At 39.1% G+C, this 16,724-nt stretch overlaps 1 protein-coding gene across 15 annotated transcripts in view; it reads right to left on the reverse strand.

Moving 5' to 3' along the window:
• Positions 1 to 16,724, reverse strand: part of KMT2C (lysine methyltransferase 2C) — a 262,313-nt gene that overhangs the window by 71,592 nt on the left and 173,997 nt on the right. For 14 of the 15 annotated variants that reach the window (XR_008718183.1, XM_055591334.1, XM_055591330.1 and 11 more), the window contains 8 exons: positions 15,550 to 15,669; positions 13,031 to 13,147; positions 5,621 to 5,722; positions 5,224 to 5,328; positions 2,229 to 2,410; positions 1,812 to 1,976; positions 731 to 840; positions 121 to 186 (listed from right to left, as the gene is read on the reverse strand). Coding sequence is in view for 14 of the 15 variants with exons in the window: in XM_055591334.1 (XP_055447309.1) it covers positions 121 to 186; positions 731 to 840; positions 1,812 to 1,976; positions 2,229 to 2,410; positions 5,224 to 5,328; positions 5,621 to 5,722; positions 13,031 to 13,147; positions 15,550 to 15,669 (967 nt within the window). In the remaining variant the exon portion in view is untranslated. Of the gene's footprint in view, positions 1 to 120; positions 187 to 730; positions 841 to 1,811; positions 1,977 to 2,228; positions 2,411 to 5,223; positions 5,329 to 5,620; positions 5,723 to 10,028; positions 11,526 to 13,030; positions 13,148 to 15,549; positions 15,670 to 16,724 lie in introns of those variants that run through there. The other variant, XM_055591340.1, reaches the window with a different exon arrangement.

Raw genomic sequence — 16,724 nt, forward strand, 5'->3', positions numbered from 1 at the left:
AATGATTATCAACATTAGGGACTTTACACTGAGAATGATTAAGGCAGGAGTCATGTAACAAGTCAATTACATAAAGATCAAGCGTTTCTTTGCAGTCAAGGAAAGCATTTCAGATTTTACCTAGTTCTTTCACTTTTGTGACAATTTGTGCTACAAGTGAAGATTCACAGCAGTCTGAGGAAGGCACTGAAATTAAAAAAAAAAAACAAAACTCATAATTTTTAAAAAAAATTTAAAATGTATTTAAAGATTTACATATGGCTAAAGTTTCTACTGCTGCACCCATTTTAGTGAAATAAATGCTTGAATACTAAGCAGACTTAAAAGCTGTCTTGAAAACAACAAAACAACAGGGAGAAACGGTGGAGGAAATACTACGTAGAAGAAAAACTGATAAAGAATTGATGCTAAAAAAAAGGATCGATGTACTGGATTTCTACATATGCCTAGTAATTACAAAATTATGAGTCTTGAAAGCTACGCTTACATCTTAGAGCTAAAATATTTTAATTTACTTCCTTTATGTAAGTAGATTGTTTTAATATATTAAGTTGAGGTAATAAGACTTAATTTAAAACAAAAAGTAACTTATTTTTCATAAAACACTTTCCAAATAACAGCTTCACAAAAAGAGAAAAAGGAGCAGCGTTGAGCCCCCTCGCTGGTTCAGGACGACAAGCACAGGTGAGCTGTACGGGACAGCAGACTCACCACTCAGATCACCTCTTACCATTTGATGTAGGCATATAGGGTCTGCACAGGCTACAATCGAAACCAATGTCTGCTACATTCTCCACTTCCTCTTCAGTACTGAAGTTCTGACAAACTGCATGCATCCACCTAGAAAGACCATATTTGTATTTTTGAAAAAAGAATACACTAAGGATGGTTTCCTTTTAAAAACTGCAATAGTAGCTAACAACCTACAACCATGAAGCCCCTAAGTCTCACATGCTCCTTCCATCCAGCCCGTTTCTCTCCCTCCTAACCAGCCCTGCTGGCCCACAAAATCCATCAGAGCTGAAAAGAAAAAAGAAATGGGAACAAGTACCAGGAAATAAGCGGAAGCACTTCATTTGAGGAGGATCGGACAATCACTTTGTAATCTATCACAGACAGCCAGGACGTTGGCTCAAAGTGAAAATGTCAGTCAGTCACATCTGACTCTCTGCGACCCCATGGACTGTAGCCCGCTAGGCTCCTCTGTCCATGGAATTCTCCGGGCAAGCGTAGTGGAGTGGGTGGCCATGCCCTTCTCCAGGGGATCTTCCCGCCCCAAGGACTGAACCTGGGTCTCCTGCATTGCAGGCAGATTCTTTACTGTCTGCGCCACAAAGGAAGCTGGTGAGGGCAAGCAAGAAAGGAACGGACAAGACTGTGCGTGGTGGAGCATGCACAGGCTCCAGGTGATACGTCTCCTGTGAGGTGGATAGAGCTCACAGGAGTGAATGGTCAGTGGGAAACGAAAGCTGTCATTCTGCCTTACAACAAAGAACTGGTAGGCAGAGTCCTGAGAATCCTACGCTACTGACGAGATGCTATGCTGACCAACGCTATGTGAGCAGTGCTAACACAGCACAGTAACAGGCCCCTGAAATCAGCCCTCAGGAAACGCCGAGTGAAACATGCTAAGCCTGGAATTGAGAATACAAAAAAGAAAACAAGTTTCTAGCCAACTAAAAAATCTGGAAAGGAAAGATCTTAACTTCATAAATTTAAGATAGAAGAAAATTTCTTTTCCAATTTTCTTTTGCTATATTTAAGGGAGAGAAGCTCGCAAAAAAAAGAGGGGAGAGAGGAGAGCGCAGTACCTGTCACACTGCCTGCACTGCAGAATCAGGTCCTCCTCTCTGTAGTTCCGGCAGCAGACGGGGCAGGAGGACAGGCTCGCACAGGGGGCGCACTGGGTGTAGTTGTTCTGCCACTCGCATCTCGGACCTGCGGACGTGGCTCCACAGTGCCTGCACCACACACACCTGGAAGCGACACGCACAGGTCTCAGCCCTACTTACCTGAGTTACGGCGTGGCTGAAACTCACAGAGCTACACACGGACACAACAGGGGGAGGTATTCAATGTAAATGGGAAATACTTGCTGATTAGTGATACCTATCATCATTAACACACACCACACAATTAAGCAGGTGTGGCTAATCTGCGAAAACTACAATGATGTGGCTCAGTTCTGAACCTAAACGTCTAAGGAGGAAAGCAAAGCCCCAGGGTACCATGTGCACTTCCAGCCTCCTTTGGGCACGGTCTGCAGGGGAGGCTCGAGGCAGTAGGTGTGGTAGCTTATGTCACAGTCGTCGCACAGCAGGAGCCGCCCCGGGTCCGTCGCCTTCCCACAGGCCTCGCACACGGTGCACTCAAGGCACCGCCAGCCCTTGCTCAGAACCACTTTAGTGATCTGCAAAAGAAACCACCAAGCTGTGTGATTCATACATTAACCCGCGCCTCACACAAACAGGATCAAGTACACCCTAAAAACTGACACGGTGCTCCCGTGCCCAGGAGCAGGAGAGGGGCAAGCGCTAACGCTCACTGTGGCCCAAGCCCGGGTGGCCACGTGCCTGTACTTTTAAGCGTCTGCCTAGTGGACACAGTAACTGACCGACTTTCATGCCTCAGTTTATGTAACGATCGTGTGCTCTGGATTTTATGGATTTTAAAGAAATCAAGTAAATTATCCCCAAACTGTTTCTTTTATTATTATGTATTTGGCGGTGACAGGATCTTTAGTTGCATGTGAAACTTAAGTTTCCTGACCAGGTCGCCTGCACTGGGAGCGAGGAGTTTTAGCCACTGGACCACCAGGGAAGTCCCCCCATGATTTTTAATATAGGACTTGAAAATGTATTGATACGGTTTCAATCTATGACATTTCATGAATTAATGATTCTTAAAGTTGTATACATCACGTAAGGACTTGTATATTAAAATCAACATTAAAAATGCAAAACTCTTAAGGTATAACATGAATTCCCAAGGTGACTTCATGGTTTTGGAGGATTTTAGGCTATGAACCTAGGACTTTTAAAGTTCACATTCACTCCTCTCTGTATTCTCCTTTCCTTCAAGGGTCTAACTTAGTAGAAAAGTTTGAGAACCTCAATTCCTCAAAGCAGCCACATTATGTAATATTAAGCATCTGGAACCAACTAAAAAAATCCAGTAAGATTAGAGACTATGTATAAAAAGGACAACAAAGAATCTGTGTAATAACAGTACAGCAAGTGATCAAGATAGAGAATAAAAATTCAGACCATGAGGAAGCTACATGGGAGGAAAAGAAAAGTGAAATTAATGATCAACTATCAAAACAGCACCAAATTTTCTAACTTCAGATCCTAAAATAGACTAATAGTTTTCAATTCTACAGGAAAATACTTTTCAATCCTTAACCTAGCTAAACCAGCAATTAAACTGAAAAGTCTTTTAGACATACAAAGACTCAAACTTCAGCTCCTGAGTACTCTCTCTAATGAACTTAGCGATATGAGGCATGAAGTGAGGGCATATACCAAGAAAAAGGAAGCATGGGATCCTGAAGGCAATGAACCCGACGTCAGCCCAGAGATATTAAGGATGAGAACTGAACAACAGACCCAGAAGGTTCCAGCCCAGCTCAGAACAGAGAATAACAGAGTATAGAAGGGGTGGGCCTTTCCCAGAAAAATAGGTACTCGCTGAAATAATGTGCTATCATATTTCTACAGTAGGTAAAAAAACAAACAACAAAAATTAATGGAAAATCATCAATCATTGTTTTCTTCTTGCTATAAAAAACTCCAAGAAAAAACAAACTAAACTCATACTATACTATTTAGGTCTCCAGCGAACATTTATGGAGTCATAACCAACATGAAATTAAAAGACATTTGCTACTGGGAAGGAAAGCTATGACAAACCTGGACAGCATATTAAAAAGCAAAGACATCACATTGCTGACAAAGGTGCATATAATTAAAGGCATGGTTTTTCCAGTAGTCAGGTACAGATGTAAGAGTTGGACAATAAAGAAGGCCGAGCACCAAAGAATTGATGCTTTCAAACTGTGGTGCTGGAGGAAGATTCTTGCGAGTCCCTTCAACAGCAAAGAGAGAAAAAACCAGTCAATCCTAAAGAAAATCAACCCTGAATATTCACTGGAAGCACTGAAGCTGAAGCTCCAATATTTCAGCCACCTGATGCAAAGAGCTGACTCACTGGAAAAGACCCTGATGCTGGGAAAAATTGAAGGCAAAAGGAGAAGGGGACAGCAGAGGATGAGACGGTTAGATAGCATCACTCAAAGTCAATGGACATGAGTTTGAGCAAACTCTGGGAGATAATGAAGGACTGGGAAGCCTGGTGAGCTTCAGTTCATGCGGTCACAAAGAGTTGGACACAACATAGTGCCTGAACAACAACAAAGAGTTCTTAAAGTTTGAGATGAGCCACCCCAGAGTGAAGGCTCTGTGGACTCACCTTAAAGCTTAAAAAGAAGTTTCAAAAGGTTCAAACAATTGCCTGCACAACAACAAAAACTCAACCCCTTTTTTAAAGGAGCCAAATCCAGACTTTCAACAATATGCTAACTCAATGCACAATGTCCATATGCAATCGAAAATTACTAGATGTTAAAAAAGGCTGGAAAACATATCCTAATCAGGAGAAAAAAGGGTTAATATGTGATGTGTATGACAGAAGCAGCAGACAATTATAAACTTTTCAAGGACTTGTGAGGGTGTGAAGTGGAGGGTGGAAGTTGGAAAGTAGGTTGGTGAACCAAAACACGTGCTTCAAATTTGATGAAAACTATCAACCCACTGATCCAGGTAAAAGAAAATGTCCTTTTGCATATGAATGAGGGTTTGGTGACAGTGGAGAGTGAGCAGGGTGAAATAATGAGTTTTTACTACATATTCTAGTAGTCAACTTTTATGATCAATAGAATGAATCAACTTCATGCCTTACCAAAAAATAGTATAAAGTATCTTTTAATATTAAATGTATACATTTGTTCTTATACTTTTTCAAGGCAATGCAGGACAATTACCACAAATTACCTCAAGGAGTTTCTTGAGGTAACACTTTAAAGGCAATATTTCAAGTATATACTTAAATATTGTCACACATATATAATAATCCTAACAAACAATAATTGATTAATTATAAGAACTGGAGTTAGCACAATACTACTCAGTTCAAATCGTAACATTTATATTTAAGTGTATTTACCTTAATACTGACACAGTATGGATGGTAACACTGACCACACTGAGAACAGGCAAGTAATCTTCCCTCTGCTCCTTGGCCAAAACTGCCACAAACTACACACATATCCTGAAATCAAGAACACAGTCACATATTTTAAATCCAAGACCAAACTAAGAATATGCTAACATGCTAATTTTACAATCGGTATAAATCACCTTCTTCGTTGATATAGCTCTAGAGCTAAATAATCAGTTGGCCAAAAAATCTGTTAGGGTCTTCCCATAAGACGCTGTGGAAAAACCTAACAAACCTTTTGGCCGATCCAATATCAGATGACACCAATGTCAGTGCGAATGAGATGAATTCGAAATGGACAAGGAGGAATGCAAAAGTGGAGAACAAGTAATTTAGTTCAAACCTGATGCAAAGTGAACTTGTCACTACTAGAAAACAACACAACAGTATTGTGCATCGAGTTCTCTTCTTCATCCTTATTTGATGAAGTATCTGCAGCAGACACCTATAAGAAGCAAAACACACAAAACGTGAAGTCATACTTCTCACCTGGTCGCAAAGTTTAAGAAGATTCATATTTAAAATGTAACTTTTTTGCCAGAGATGACACTAACAATTCTAAATTAGACTATTACTGCCAAGATAATATTATAAACATATAAAGTATGGCATTTTTTACTCACTTAATTGTTTCTTTATAGAGCTACAAGTCTCACAGATCAGGAAGTAATGAGAAAACAAATCTGTCTTTAGGAAGACTTGATTAACCAAAAATTCTAATCAAGAAACAAAGAGTGAATTATTTATGTGTACACATAAACACACACACATATGTATGTATCATTTTATTTCAGTGACTCTTAAAGCCTGAAATCGGTGCACTCCAAACTGAGATGTATGAAGATATAAATACAAAATACACATCAGATTTTAAAGACTTAGTAACAAAAAATGTAGATATAGCTCATAAATAATTTTGTGCATTTTATAAATTACATGTTGATATGATGCTATTTTGGACATAATGAATCAAAAAGTATATATTAAAATTAAAATTTCATTGTTCCTTTTTTTTTTTGATGTAGCTACTAGAAAGGTTTTTTTGTTTTAGTAGGTAGAGGGTGGGTTTTGGCCAAGCTGCGTGGCTTGCTAGATCTTATTTCCCCCACAAGGGACTGAACCCAGGCCCTTGGCAGTGAGTCCGGGTGGAATCCTAACCAATGGACCTCCAGGAAATTCCCTAGAAAGTTCTAAATTGCATATATAGGTCACACGGGGCTTCCCTGGTGGCTCAGCTGGTAAAGAATCTGCCTGCAATGCAAGAGAACCGGGTTCAATTCCTGGGTCAAGAAGATTCCCTGGAAAAGGGAATGGTTACCCATTCCAGTATTCTTGACTGCAGAATCCCATGGACAGAGGAGCCTGGTGGGCTACAGTCCTGGGGGTTACAAAGAGCTGGACATGACTGAGCGACTAATATCTTAGTACGTTATGGGTAGCATATTTCTTTTTGGACAGCAACGCTTCAGAATATAATCATTTTGAGTAACATCAAAATTTCAGTATTAGCCAAAGGATTATCAACCACAGTCATTAAGTTATGGACTTAGTTAAATTTGACCAAATCAACTAAGTACACACTGGCTTGTTAATAATTATTTCCAGCGTGCTTATCATGGAAAAAGCTCTGAACTGGATGTTAAAAACAGAGGATAAGAAAACCAATGCCAAAATTATACATCCTCTTTGCTTTAAAAGCTTACAATCTAGTGTGGAAGAATTGAGCTGAAACACAAAGTAAAAATAGAATTATTGTTCTTAACAAATACTGACAAAAGAGTAACTAAACAGAAGGAATATGTTACAGTAATACATTTTTTCAATATACATGAGTTTAAACGCAGTTTTAATGGACATTTCTACTGTTTCACAATGTCAACAATAAAAACAATTTACAGTCATAGAGGCCTAAAGATAACAAGGGAAGAGTGTAAACAACCCAATTAGTCAGCACGAGGGAATGACTAAAACTACAGAAAATCCAAACTTCTGAAGAATTATGCAGTATTTAAAAAAATATCAAGGTAGAAATCTGTATGGATTTCCATACAGGAAGTCATCACACTACACTGCTGAGTTCAAAATAAGCTGCAGACAACTATGCAAGCTGCAGCACCATGGCATCAAACAGCAAAATGATGGTGTGTCTGCCCAAGGACACACAGCACAGGCTCAAGCATAAGGAGTTGCTGGTTCTGCCAGTCAAAGGTGGTTCAACGCTGGCAGTCTCATACGAATCAGCCTAAAACGTAAATGCCCCAAGCAGGTCAAAGTGAGAGAACTAGGACTCAGGAGGTAGCAGCAGTAGAAACACTCTGATCTATTTACAATGTTTAAAAATTTTAAAGTGAGGAAAGTGTGAAAGTGAAGTCACTCAGTTGTGTCCGACTCTTCGCGACCCCATGGACTGCAGCCTACCAGGCTCCTCCATCCATGGGATTCTCCAGGCAAGAGTACTGGAGTGGGGTGCCATGTTTGTAACTCACTTATCAACAAACAAGCTACATGATCATCTCTACAAATGCAAAAATAAAATCTCAAAAAACTGACAGAATCTATTTTCTGACATCTACTCCTGATTTTAAAAACATCACAGCGAACTATGAATAGAAAAGAATCTCCTCAAACTGATTTGAGATGTCTATTAAAACTAAACACCATACTTAATTATGAAAAACTATCTGCTATCTCCTCATGGTCAAAAATAAGATTACCTAAGCTCATCACTTCTATTCCAACTGTACTGAAAGATATCGCAAATTCAACAAAAAACAGACACAAAAGGACTCTAGATTAAAAAGAAAGACAAAGTTTATCTTTGTCTTTGCAGACAACATGATCATTTATGTAGAAAATCCAATGGATTCTACAAATAAGCAATTAGAATAAGGAGTTTCATATGGTTATAGTATACACAACCTTACTGTGTACACAATCAATACACAAAAATAAGCAGTATTTCTAAATACTAGCAACTGACAAAAACAATCCGAAATTAAGACAACACTACCATTAACAACAGCATAAAAATATGGTCTGCTAAGTCACTTCAGTCATGTCCGACTCTGTGCGACCTCATAGACAACAGCCCACCGGGCTCCCTCGTCCCTGGGATTCTCCAGGCAAGAACACTGGAGTGGGTTGCCATTTCCTTCTCCAACGCATGAAAGTGAAAAGGGAAAGTGAAGTCACTCAGTTATGTCCAACCCTCAGCGACCCCATGGACTGCAGCCTACCAGGCTCCTCCATCCATGGGATTTTCTAGGCAAGAGTACTGGAGGGGGGTGCCATTGCCTTCTCCTAAGTAGAGATAAATCTGATTAACAGTGTCTGTTCAACCTGTCTGTCAAACTAAACATCACTGAAAGAAACTAAAGAAATGGAAATACTAGCGTTCATGGATTCAAAAACTCAATATGGTTAAAATGTCAATTTTTCCCAAGTTAATCTATATTTTGAACACAAACCCAGTCAAAATTTTAGCAGGTTTATTTTATAGGTACTGACAAGCTAAAACTAAAATTAATATAGCAGTACAAAGGATTTAGAATAGCCAAAACAACTTTGAAAAGTAGATAATCCAAAGACAGTGTCCAATTTCAAGAGTAGTTGTAAAGTAGAAGTAATCAAAGCAGTGTGGTACCGGCCTAAACAGAGCAACGGTATAGTGAGATTAGAAAAACAGATCCACAAATAAAACAATTTTTAAGAATGATGAAAGGCAATTCAGAGAAACAGTGCTCAAACAACTGGCTATTCACAGCATGTAAACAAAATGAACTTTCATCCCTATTCATGCTATAGTTAAAAAACTCAAATTGGATCATAGATCTAAGTGCAATACCTTTCTAAAAGAAAGCAGAGCATCTTTGTGATCCTGGATTACATCAATATTTCTCAGCACCAGAAAACACAACCCAAAGGGGGAAAATATCAATAAGTTGGATATTTATTGATATATAAATATATCTCAAAATTAAAATCATCTGCTCTTATCAAAATTAAATCAACTCTATCAAAATTAAATCATCTGCTCTTCAAAAGACAGTTAAGAACATGCAAAGACAAACATCAAAATGCAAAAAAAATCTGCAAATCATATATATGATAAAGAGCTTGTGTCCAGAATAAAGAAATCTCAACTCAGTAAATTAAAAAAAAAAAAAAACACCTACTCAATTTATTTTTAATACATTAAAGATCTGAAGAGTGACCTTATGAAAGAAGATATATAGATAGCAAATTAGCACCTAAAAAGCTGATGAACATCTGGAGTCACTGCTGCTGCTGCTGCTGCTAAGTCGCTTCAGTCGTGTCCGACTCTGTGCGACCCCACAGACGGCAGCCCACCAGGCTCCCCCATCCCTGGGATTCTCCAGGCAAGAACACTGGAGTGGGTTGCCATTTCCTTCTCCAATGCATGAAAGTGGAAGTGAAAGTGAAGTCGCTCAGTCGTGTCCAACTCCTAGCAACCCCATGGACTGCAGCCCACCAGGCTCCTCCGTCCATGGGATTTTCCAGGCAAGAGTACTGGAGTGGGGTGCCATTGCCTTCTCCGCAGGAGTCACTAGAGAAGCACAAAGAAGACACTATTAACATGCCTGTTACAGTGGCTAAAATTAAGATGACTGGCCACACCAAATGTGTGTGAGTAGGTGGAAGAAATGGAGCCTTGTACAGTCTTACAAATTTAAAATGTCATACCCAACGTGACAACCAGCCTTTCCTTGAAAAGCTAAGCCTATACCTACCATATATCCAGCATTCCATCTCTACGTAATTATCCATGAGAAAAAGAAAAGTCCACATATGCACTGAGATATAAAAGTTTCAGTTCAGTTCGGTCACTCAGTCGTGTCCGACTCTTTGCGACCCCATGAATCGCAGCACACCAGGCCTCCCTGTCCATCACCAACTCCTGGAGTTCACTCAGACTCAAGTCCATCGAGTCGGTGATGCCATCCAGCCATCTCATCCTCTGTCATCTGCTTCTCCTCCTGCCCCTAATCCCTCCCAGCATCAGAGTCTTTTCCGGTGAGTCAACTCTTCCCATAAGGTGGCCAAAGTACTGGAGTTTCAGCTTTAGCATCATTCCTTCCAAAGAACACCCAGGGCTGATCTCCTTCAGAATGGACTGGTTGGATGTCCTTGCAGTTCAAGGGACTCTCAAAAGTCTTCTCCAACACCACAGTTCAAAAGCATCAATTCTTCGGCGCTCAGCCTTCTTCACAGTCCAACTCTCACATCCATACATGACCACAGGAAAAACCATAGCCTTGACTAGATGGACCTTTGTTGGCAAAGTCATGTCTCTGCTTTTGAATATGCTATCTAGGTTGGACATAACTTTCCTTCCAAGGAGTAAGCGTCTTTTAATTTCATGGCTCCAGTCACCATCTGCAGTGATTTTGGAGCCCAAAAAATAAAGTCTGACACTGTTTCCACTGTTTCCCCATCTATTTCCCATGAAGTGATGGGACCGGATGCCGTGATCTTTGTTTTCTGAATGTTGAGCTTTAAGCCAACTTTTTCACTCTCTACTTTCACTTTCATCAAGAGGCTTTTTGGTTCCTCTTCACTTTCTGCCATAAGGGTGGTGTCATCTGCATATCTGAGGTTATTGATATTTCTCCCGGCAATCTTGATTCCAGCTTGTGCTTCTTCCAGCCCAGCGTTTCTCATGATGTACTCTGCATAGAAGTTAAATAAGCAGGGTGACAATATACAGCCTTGACGTACTGCTTTTCCTATTTGGAACCAGTCTGTTGTTCCATGTCCAGTTCTAACTGTTGCTTCCTGACCTGCATACAGATTTCTCAAGAGGCAGGTCAGGTGGTCTGGTATTCCCATCTCTTTCAGAATTTCCCATAGTTTATTGTGATCCACAAGGTAAAAGGCTTTGGCATAGTCAATAAAGCAGAAATAGATGTTTTACTGGAACTTTCTTGCTTTTTCCATGATCCAGTGGATGTTGGCAATTTGATCTCTGATTCCTCTGCCTTTTCTAAAACCAGCTTGAACATGAGGAAGTTCACGGTTCACATATTGCTGAAGCCTGGCTTGGAGAATTTTGAGCATGACTTTACTAGCATGTGAGATGAGTGCAATTGTGCAGTAGTTTGAGCATTCTTTGGCATTCCCTTTCTTTGGGATTGGAATGAAAACTGACCTTTTCCAAAGTTTAGAGCATATTTATTTCTAAGAGACAAAAAAACAGACATGAACTTAATGTTCTTAAATAGGTAAACAGACAATACTAACTGTGGCACAGCCATACTGTGTAATACTCTTCAGTAACAAAACGGAACGCACTGTTAACATACAAGAGCATGAATTAATATCAAAGTAAGTATGCTGAGTGAAATATGTCATATCAAAAAGAGAATTTTCAGTATGATTTCACTTATAAACTCCAGAAAATGCAAACAGCGATGGATATCAGATCAGGCACTACCCAGGGGTGAGGCCAGAAGGAAGACAGGGGTCTTCCGGGCAGCACAAAGGAATTCTGGGCTTGAGGATGTTCTTAATTGCAGCGTGGGTTTCACAGGTGCAACCATATGTCAAAACCTACACAACTGTACACTTCAAATATCTGTACCTTATATCAATTTTATCTCAGTAAGTCTACCAATTTGGGGAGGGGGAGCGGAGGGGGAAGGGAGGGAGGAAGACAGGGAAGGAGGAATTTGCTTTTTTCAAAAAGGACCAGAATCCAGGTTTCTTTACTTCTTTAGTAGGAAAACTGAGTAATTCTACCTGTCTCCTGAACTTAAAATGACAATTGGAATCTAAAAAACAGGGTATCAGTAAAATAGTAAAGTCACTGCATGAAATGTTTGCCATTATTTGCCAAACATGGTTTTTTCAACACATTTAAGGAAAGCCTCATAATGTGCCAGTGAGCAAATATTTACCAACCTGAAATTCAAAGACAATCAAAATCTTCAACATTTTTAGAGTCCACACTAACCTACAACATTCCTAATTTCTTCTGTAAACAACATTACAACACTGAGAACACCTACAATCAAAAACTTAAAACGCCCGCATAATTAAATTCTTCATATAAACTCAAGAATATGACAGGAATTTTTTTTTTAATAGAAGAGCAAATATATTGCATACTGGATTTTGGGAAGGGTTGGCACAGAAAGGTCAGAGTCAAAGAGGATGGGAGGAAAAGAAAAAAGGCATGAGAAGGCAGGAAATAGAAAAGAAACTTCGTCAGAGGTTTAAAAAGAAAGCTGGCTCAGTGGTAGTCCTCCTGCCAATGCAGGAGACACAGGTTCGATCCCTGATCCGGGACGATCCCTCATGCTGTGGAGCAACCAAGCCCGCCTGCCACAGCCACTGAGCCTGTGCTCCAGAGTCCATGCTCCGCAGTGAGAGAAGGGACCACAACGAGAGCTCCTGCACCACAGCTAGAGGGCAGCCCTTACTTGGCTGCCTCACCTACAGAAAAGCCCGCGGAGCAACAAAGACCCAGCACAGTCATAAATAAGTAAATACGCAAATTGAGATAATTTTAGCCTATTTATGTGACTCTCAGCATCTTAAGTTCAGTTCAGCTGCTCGGTTGCGTCCGACTCTTTGCAACCCCATGGACTGCAGCACACCAGGCTTCCCAGTCCATCACCAACTCCCGGAGCATGCTCAAATCATGCCCATTGAGTGACTTGGTAAGAGTGAAATTATCATCATCAGCTGACACATTAAGGACTACAGCAAAGGTAAAGGGAGCAGGCCTTACCCCTGGTAACACGACTGCCCCGATTCCACTTTTCAATTTTGATCTGCCTCGGCCGCCTCGTCCAGACAGTCCTGCACCACGAGGTCTCCGCTTTCCTGGAAATCCGGACCCCCGGCCCTACACAACAGATATGGAAAAGTCAGCATTTTGCAAAAGCTCAGAAGAATTTTAAATCCAAATGTGAGATAAACCATCATATGAAATGTTACACAAATACACTTGCTTCTTTCTCATCGAATGACAGCTATTAAGTGACCAGGCTTATCATTTGCAACTTCCGATATGTGTTCTACAACCTAAACATCTGCAACCTTAAAAATCAAACATGGGTCTGTCACTGTGAATGCCCTGCATCAGTAAACACCTGTCACTGTATTTCCATTTGCTAACCTTACATTCAAGGTGGCTAGAACAGACACACCTCTATCCAAGTACTTTCACGTGTAACTAATTTTATCACATACAGAGCAAGTGTAGGGAAGGACTCTCTCTAGCTGGCTTCTTACAAGTAAACCAAAAGTTAAGATACGCTGAGTACTTACTACCTACTGCTCGAGCACTTGTTCCTCTCAACAATCTCATATGGTCACTACTATCTTATTATCCCCATGTTAGAGATAAGTACACTGAGGAATATGGGCTTTCAGGCGATGCTAGTGATAAAAAATCTGCCTGCCAATGCAGGAGACTCAAGAGACCCGGGTTTGATTACTGGGTTGGGAAGATCCCCTGGAGGAGGGCATGACAACCCACTCCAGTATTCTTGCCTGGAAAATCTCATTGACAAAGGAGCCTGGTGGGCTACAGTCCAGCCAAAGAGTCAAACACGACTGAAGCAACTGAGCACATACGCACAGAGGAATAAAATGGTTAAGTAACTTGCCCAAAGTCATACAGCTGGCAAGTCTGGCTCCAGTATCTACATTTTTAACCAATACTCTGTACTGACACAATGCATGAAAAATAATTTAAGTATACAATAGTAATTTTTTGTCATTAAAATTGTCAATTTCCTTTAATCATTCAAAAGCTGATGAAAGTAAAAGGCTTGCTTTAAATCACTGAGATAATAAATACTTGAAATAGAAATAATTTATCTGAATTTTTACCTAATACAAGAAAGAAATCTTTGGAAAAACATGTTGAATCTCCTGATATTTTAACAAATAAGTACTAAGGTTATTTGTTTTTGTGATTTTCTCATTCTCAGATTTATTTATTACTACCTGAAAAAAACCTGACATCTACACACCTAATTACATATATTTAAGATTACTAAAATGCTCGGGAAAATCCTGATTTTTTTTCCCCTCACAAGTGAAATAATATGCCACATCTTCAATGGATCTCACTTTTCATAGTTTGAAATACTGAGCTCATTACCTCCTTGGCAGAACGGTTTCCAAGTACATAAATTGTGGCTATACTGTGAGCATAAGGAAGACACACGTGAACAAAGGGGAAGAGGGTCTTTTTCCCTTCAGTTTAGTAAGTTACAGCCAGCTTCTAGTTTTCCCTCTGTCTCTCTTTATCCTCTTAAGCTCCTCTCCTTCAAATATCAAGCTTCTCGGAACAAGGGACAGGGTAGGGTTGGACTGGATGGCTTTTGTTTTTTAATTGGTATAAAAGACTCTTTACAAGCCAGTGATCGAATCGAGACTACAGTAATCCCTCAACTCATTTTTCCTCAGCATCCAATGACACAGGTAAGAAAAAGTAAAAAATGAGTGGTATACGTTTCAAAATGGTCAAGCAAGACTTCTAAGTTCTTAAAAAAGATATTTACGTTTTCAATACCTTGCATTGGTATCTGAGTTGACAACTAGTTCTTCCAATAGTGATAGAAAATAAGAAAGCAGAATCTAGAACCCCCTTTGAAATCCTGATTCTAAATTAAAAACCATTATTCCATAATTACATTAAATAAAGAAGATGAAATACTGTCTTCTCTAGTCAGTAATGTTTTAACTTTTCAGATGATTAACATTTTTTCAAATTAATTTTTCACCCTTCAAAATGCATCAGATTGCTTAACTTACAGTCAAGGACTAGCAGAATTATCCACCAAAGATATGAAAAAGTTTCTATAATTTTTATTAACAGACAATGAAATCTGCCGCAATTCTGCTATTTCTTCTCCAATTGTATATAAAACATTAATGCAGTTTTAATTTTGTTCTTTTCTGAGCAACAAAATTTTATATCATGAATGAGTCCTTAATTACTTTATAGCCTACAGGACAAGGATTTCCCCCAACAGAAAATATACTGTTAATTACAATATAAAAGGAAACATTAAAAAGGTATTAGAAATTTACACTTAAGATCAGTCAACTAAAATGGCAATTTAATTTCCTCCTAGTCCAGGTTTTTAAAGGCAAGCATGCTGCTTCTTCATATTAAAAATTTTAGACGTAAAAAGTGGCTCTGGAAACCAGAGAAGTTTAATTCTTAACTTCTATTCGGACAAAACCAACCAGAAAGAAATGACATATGAATGTAAATGCAGTTTTATTTACCACTTTGATGCTCCAAATGGCACTGCCAGGAAGCTGCCTGGGTTTAAAAATTTCCCGACCTTCTGAAATGTCTGGGGACCAGGAAGGTGGGCTCACTGTATTATGGGTACTCCAAGCCCCCTAGGATATGGCAGGTGAGAAAATAGATGTATAAAACTCCGCAACGTAAAAAGTCAAAGCCAGCAACTAAAGAATTTTAGAACAGCAAAAACAAATGCAGACGTATGGAAACTTAGGACAAATTGCTTCAAGGAAGTAAGGAAAGTAAGTTTATCACTTAACAGTGACTTTATGTTTAAATGTTTGCAGCTACAATTTACATTAAATGTTACATTCTGGTTGAAACATCAGTACAATAAAGCATATTAATTTAAGGTTTATGCAACATCAACATTGGCTTCTGAACAGCAATTATAGCACGAAGATATAAATAAATGTCAATCAAACTTTAAATATTAAAACTATAAGAAACCATTTGGGCATTACTCTTTTCTAATGACGATCACTCTGCCAGAAAGGGGAAATGAGTCAACTTAAAGAATGTTAGGTATACTTCTTGCTATAAACTACCAAAACAGTAGGCCAAAAGATGCAATCAGAAACATGAGCCATCAACAGACACATTCACTGTAAAATCTGGAAAGTCAGTTTGTAACCATAAGATGTAAACACCATTATAATCCTACCATTTAATTACTGTTCCTTCAGTGCCCACTAGTTGTGGACTTTGGTTTTTATTTTTATTTAGGGGATTATTACACTTAAAGTACATCCAAGGAACTAATTTGAAAAGCAGAAAATTGTTAAAGCAAATTGTCCTAAATTTGCAAATTAAAATGCCTGAAGTATCTGATTATTTATATGAGAAATAGTACTTATCAAAATAGTTAAAATAAAACTAACACATTTTGCTTCCAAATAATCACATTCAGAAATAACCTGAACTAATCTGATGAGGAAGCAGCAAAAAGAAAAACGTTTACTCCACAAAGGTAACATTTTAAAAGAAAAACACAAAACAAATGTCAAATAATAAAGAATCTATTTTAAATTAGGTAATTCCACAATGCATGCTACGGTCTTACCACATTAAATGATTAAAAGTAAAGACAAAACACGTGGTACTTACCAGGTTTCTGGACTACTAACAATCTGAGCAGTAGCTGCCTATTAAC

This window comes from Bubalus kerabau, chromosome 8 (assembly GCF_029407905.1).
Source record: "Bubalus kerabau isolate K-KA32 ecotype Philippines breed swamp buffalo chromosome 8, PCC_UOA_SB_1v2, whole genome shotgun sequence".
NCBI lineage: Eukaryota > Metazoa > Chordata > Mammalia > Artiodactyla > Bovidae > Bubalus > Bubalus kerabau.